Raw genomic sequence first — 6444 nt, forward strand, 5'->3', positions numbered from 1 at the left:
TACAAGACTTAATTATAAAATTAAAATTAATATAAAGACCTAATTAAAAAAATATAGACTAAATTATAAATTTAGTAAAACTATAAAAACTAATATAATAATTTAACCTAGAAAATATACATGTAATTGCAACCACATTTAAATCATGCAATATGAGTCCTAAGTAACTAAACCTACTAGCAAGTTTCTCCCTCTCAACAAGATTTAACTGATATTGAAAACAAATCTTGAAATTTCAATTAAGCTTTAGCTACATATACCAGAGTAATGCATGGGCACAAGAAATATTACCAACTAAAATTTTTTGGGTTTTATCATCAGATGACAACAGAGCCAAAGGTAGTGAATTAGCTCCATGGCCTGAAAGATTAACCAGTCCCCCTCCTAGGTTAGCTGATTTGGGCTATTCCAGTGACATGTTTGAAAAGGACATGGTAATAAAAGTTTAAACTTATTTGTTGTTTCTTCTTTGCTTATACAATTAGAAAAATAATTGTTCTCTTAACTTAATTTCATTTGGTACAGGAAACATGGCAAAGAAGAGTTGATCATTACTGGAGTCTTTTTGGTCCAAAAGTCACATCAAGCACTATAAGGAATGTGATGGATATGAAAGCAAACATGGGTTCCTTTGCCGCTGCTCTTAGAAGTAAGGATGTTTGGGTGATGAATGTTGTACCCCATGACGGACCAAGCACTCTTAGGATTGTATATGACAGGGGTCTCATAGGATCTACCCATGACTGGTATTCAACTCAATCTATTTTACTAAAATATAAATATATGACACTTTTGATGTTTCATATGCATTTGAATCATACATATAGGGTGCATTTGTTTATAAGTATAAGACACAAAAATAAAAAAAAATCATATTTGATAGATAAATATGGATATAGATATTATATCAAGATACTGAATTAATATATTTTGTATCTATCTTAATAGGAAGGACATAAAAACACTAATAAGAGACATAACTTATTTTTTTTTTTTTTTTTATTATTCCTATCAATTTTTTCATAATTACTTTTCTTCATTATTATATTTTTTTTCTTTTAAATTTTTGTGTGAGGATAAAAATAGAGTAAATTGAACTTTCATAATTATTCTATCTTATATTTAGTTAACAAATAAAATATAAAAATAATAATTTTTTATGTCTTTATTTTTTATGTCATATTTTTTGTGTTTTATTTTGTTTTAGTTTCAAAACCAAAGAAAGCATACAGGCCCTTTTAGTCTTAATTCACATATACTTGATTTGCTTAATGTACCCATTGAGTAGCCATCTTGAGCCGTTTATTTTGTTTTGTGAATGTTATACAAAGTGGAGAAATAGGTTATTATACTCAATCAAGAATTTGATTAAAACTAAATAAGCAAGATTTAATTTATTTCTCAAAATTTATGTTTGGAAGTGATTGACTAAATTAAAATTTTTGTAAAAAAATGCATTCTAATAGGTGTGAAGCATTTTCAACATACCCTCGGACTTATGATTTACTTCATGCTTGGACGGTGTTCTCTGATTTGGAGAAGCGAGATTGTAGTCCAGAGGATCTTTTAATCGAGATGGACCGCATGCTTCGACCAACCGGTTTTATTATCATCCACGATAAACAACTTGTGATTGATTTTGTGAAGAAGTACCTTACAGCATTACACTGGGAAGCAATTGCAACTGCAGATTCCAACTCTGACGATGGCAACGAAGTAATTCTCGTTATCCAAAAGAAATTATGGTTGACAACTGGGAGTGTTGATACAGATCAATAGGATAATCATATGCCTTTTATGTTTCATTTTTTATCTCTCTTTTCTGTTATCTTTTCCTGATAGGGATCAAAACCGTGCATGTATGCCCCTAGTGTTGAATGCATTGAACAACTTTGAGTTTTTTAGCATTACATAATTCTTACATTGTTTTCTTATCTCTCTTCTTTTTCTTCCTTTTGATTTCTTTCATTCATCTTGTGGTGGTATTATGTTACATGGCATAGTAGCTATGATGCTTCTTAGGCTCTTTACTTCTGTATCACATAAACTTTTCAATAGTTAACACAAAATACAGTTAGGAGTTAGGACTTGTCACTCATATATAGCATAAGCTATGTCCAGTGATTACGACTTCGACTTAGAAGGAGAAAACCGCAAACTTTTAAGATTGATGTTTTTCTAACAAATACATGAATATGTGTGTTTGCTAAACAAAATCTTCTTACATTTTAAAGAATGTCGCTTCAAAAGAAAATAACAGACCGCCATTTTGACATATGAAAGATTTTGATTTCAACAAATAGTCTCTTGAACTAAAAAGACACATATGACTCTTATGTTTGAACTTTGAAAACTTAACCAAATATAATAGCAGATTTTTTATTCACAAATACAGTTTTTATAAATGAAATTAAAGCTGCATGATATGATGGTTATTGTGTTGGTGGTTATGATGGCTATATAACTTAGTAATATTAAAAAAGTGTCAATAAAATTAAGGTAATATTTTTTAATTATTTAAAAACACTTTTAATTTGAAAAAGAGCAAAAATGTTATTAAAATTAGAGTCATTATAGTCACCATAATATTAATCATATATATATATATATATATATATATATATATAATCATCATATATATACTCATCATATATATGGTAAATTTCATCATATAGATGTGAGTGGTAAGAGGACACAACTGCTTTTCTTAAATTTAAGGACTATTTTTTTAAAATTGGAATGTCTCTAGAACCAAAATAGTAGTTTTTCCATAAATAGTTAAATACTATAGATTATGTTTGGTATGTGTAACTTGACACACACTTTACCTCTAAGTTATAGTATTTAATCAACAAAAATATTAGGCTATCAAACAATTTTGTGACCAAATCCAACCAAATTACCACATGCATGCTTCTTTTTTTTCTTTGTACGTATTGATATCTAAATTTGTGCGGATAGAAACACATTATTTTCTACTATATGATCCTATTCACTGTAAAATAAATTAACATTAATCACTAACAATAGCAACCATTTGATGATGCCACATTATTTTATAGCAAATCATGCCAATAATAAAACCACTAAAATCTAACTCTTTTAATGGTTTTGTCTCTAGATTTTCCTGGATTCTCCTCTACATCCAGCTATTAGACTGTATAATTTGTAGGAGATAAAGGAGAAGAGGAAGTCAAACAATGTGTTGTGAAAGATGTGCTTATATTCAACATGCTATTTAGCATACATACCAGCAGCAACATATAATAGCCATTTGACAACTAAATTATAAATACATACAATGTAGTTAGTACTATGCCATTTCTTAAGACACATAGGTTGCTAGCGGCATATTTAAGCACATACAAAATATTATTGTATATAATGTATACACGTTATTGCATATATTATATTTTCTAAAATAGATTAGAATCAGCTTAGCAATCTCTAAAAATTTTGCTACACATAAATAACTAGGATCCCTAGAAATTAACCTACATTTCATTAGCGAATGATTTTTGTAATTTTATCTATATATTAAATACATAGTCCAGCAAAAGGAAGATAGTTGTTTTCCAATTGGAAACCAAGTTTTGTTACAAAAATTTAATAGCCATACATTATTCTCAACACTCCTCCTGAGAAGACAATTTTCTAAATTTTATGCTTACTGCAAATGGAGTCCTCACAAAGAGAAAAACTTAAACGAACTCTTGCATGAAGTTGATAAGTTAAATGATATTAGATGTAAAATTCAGATAAATAATAAATAATTAATTAATAAATTAAAATGAGCTAAAAGGGTTAAAAAATTTAAAAATTATAATTTAAAAATTTATCGGTGAAAATTTAACTTAGAAAATTAATTGGATCATGAAAATATAAATAATTGTGAAAAAACATGTACCGACATTATAATTAACTATATAAGTTTGAGTTTGCCTGTTACTGCGTATGAGAAAACTAAAACTATAGAAATAATTAAAAAATATTTAGAATACAAACCGGAACACTTATTTTAAAGATTTTGGTCTTAGGTGGGACCAATGGACGAAAGGACAAAAATACCTCTCACCCATTTGATATAAAAATGTGACTTACCCCCATTTCACACGAAAATCACTTTTCATTCACTAAATAGAGAGAGAAGCTCGAGAGAAGAGAGGGAGAAGTGAACTAAGCCCTAGTCACTATTTACCCACACATTTAAATCTACTTTTCTCTCAAATTGTAGCTCTGATTGAAGACTCGTTTGCGGCCATGTGTTCATTTGTGGTGAGTAATCCCGAGAACCCAACTCTATTTCTCAATTTATTACTGATTTTACGTTTTGGTAGTTGAGGTATTGAAAAATTATGATTTTGATGCTTTCAGGGAAGTTCAAGCACAATTTCTAACGGAGTTTTGACCCATAATTATGTGGAGCTTGTAAGAAAATTTAATCTCTCCATTATCTCCAAATTTGAGTAAAAATCCTAGTGTAAATATTTGATAATTGATGTAATTAGATTGAAATGGAGTATCTTGAATGCTTAGGTTGATTTGGTGCAAATTTGGGTGGGATTGAGTGAGGCTTGGTTGGGTTGATTAAAGCTTGGGTGTCATCGGAGAGGAGATTCAAAGGATTTAAAAACTGCTATCAACAAAGATATGAGTTTTAGTTTCGGGTATACATTATGTAACGCTATGTAAAAACCTAGGATAGGTGACCCTGGTTAGTGATGAATTGGAATAATTGATGTGGTTGATATTGATAGTTTAGTGTGAATAATTAATGTTGGCTGATGGTTGAATGATGATTTGTTGTGGCATGATTTTTGAGAATTTAAGTATTGTCGTTTGATTGCCTATTACAGCTATTGATATGAAAATTGGGTCGGAGGTCGTGTTTAGGTGAGTTGCACCCATATTAAATAAGTTTTTGGGTCGGAGATCGTGATTGGGTAAGTTGCACCTTCGGTAAGTCTGGCGGGATTGATTTGAGTCATATGAATTGTGGAAGTGTGTGAATTTGACTGATTAATGGTTATTGAGTGAAATTGTGGCCGGAGGCCTTAATTGAATGAACTATGTATTTTGGTATATTTTTGAGGTTGAATGATTGTCAATGAAATAGAAAATTAAATTGTTGATTGGATGTTTGTGTTGAATGATGGTTAGAAGTGTTATTGAGGTATGAGATTGACTTGGATGAGTGATTGTTAAAATTTATTTGTTAATGGGAAATAAAATGATCTTAGAAATTGAGATTTAGATTTGGTAATGAATTGAGTGTTGGGTGACTTGATGGAAAGTAAATGACGATTGAGGTTTGGTTTATGTTGGTGTTAAAAGAGGTGGATTTGAGAAAATAATAAAAATGAATTATGCAGAAGTTTTTGGTAAAAAGTGATTTTTAGCCAACTTCAACGGGTCATAACTTGGCGCTCGGGTCTTGAATTAAAATTGGTAATAAGTACTTTAAAACCGTCTAAGAATGGAGAAAAAATGATTTTTGCAACGAAAGTTATGAATGTTTGAAAATGGGTGTTGAAAATTAAATTATGTAGAGTTTGCAGTGTTTTTGGCAAAGGTAGGTCCTGCGTGTATGCATGCATGGTGCATACGTATGATCCTGGATTTGCACGTACGGATGAGCGTCATGTACGCACGAGTTGAATTCCTTGCACGAACCGAGTCAGGTTCCGCTCGTACGCACAAGGTGTGCGTACGCACCACTGATGTGTGAGCATTATTAGTATCTTTTCTACATGTTTTTTATGGCATTCTGTTGATATTTTATAGGATTTTAGTGGATTAGGCCCATTGGATGCTACTTTGAGTTTTTGTGACTTTTGATTGATTTTAGGTTGCATTCGGATGAAGAATTGGTGAAAAAGGCATCAAGAAGCAAAGAGGACCATGCGTACGCATCATTGGAGCAGAAAGGGAAGTCATGCGTACACATGTGCTGTGCGTACGCACAACTGCAAGGGCTTAACTAGGCCAATTCTCCTCGGGATAGGTGGAGTTAAACACCACGACCCATCGTTTAGCACCGGGAGTTTCGTAACTTGTGCCCTTCTTCTGGACAATGGGTGCTAAACGGCCACTCACTAGCATTTAGCGCTGAGGCCCTTTTTGTGAGAGCAAGGCTTACGAATTGGTGGATGCTAAACGCCTAGTCATCCGTGTTTAGCACCAATAATGGGAATCACAATGGGGGCCACACGTTTGTAATGCATCAACGGAAGCATATCTTTTGATTTTGTGAATCAAACAAATTAGAAAAGATCTTTTAGGGTTTTATTGAAGTTTTAAATCAAGTTTGATTAGGACCATAAGTAGGATTGAGATCCGCCCACGCCAGGATCTCTCTTCTCCTAATTTAATTTCGCACTTTTACACTTTTTTCTCTACTAGGGTTTTCTACACCATGAGCAACTAAACCTCCATTGTTAAGGT

General features: G+C 31.6%; 1 protein-coding gene across 1 annotated transcript in view; it reads left to right on the plus strand.

Annotated features, from left to right (window-relative positions):
* The window catches only part of LOC107627259 (probable methyltransferase PMT3), a 12748-nt gene extending 10848 nt beyond the window's left edge, over nucleotides 1–1900 (plus strand). Inside the window, exons 6-8 of the mRNA XM_021115832.1 lie at nucleotides 322–434; nucleotides 526–746; nucleotides 1467–1900. Coding sequence (XP_020971491.1) covers nucleotides 322–434; nucleotides 526–746; nucleotides 1467–1779 — 647 coding nt within the window. The 3' untranslated portion in view covers nucleotides 1780–1900. The remainder of the gene's footprint in view (nucleotides 1–321; nucleotides 435–525; nucleotides 747–1466) is intronic.

This window comes from Arachis ipaensis, chromosome B02, assembly GCF_000816755.2.
Source record: "Arachis ipaensis cultivar K30076 chromosome B02, Araip1.1, whole genome shotgun sequence".
In the NCBI taxonomy this organism is placed as follows: domain Eukaryota; kingdom Viridiplantae; phylum Streptophyta; class Magnoliopsida; order Fabales; family Fabaceae; genus Arachis; species Arachis ipaensis.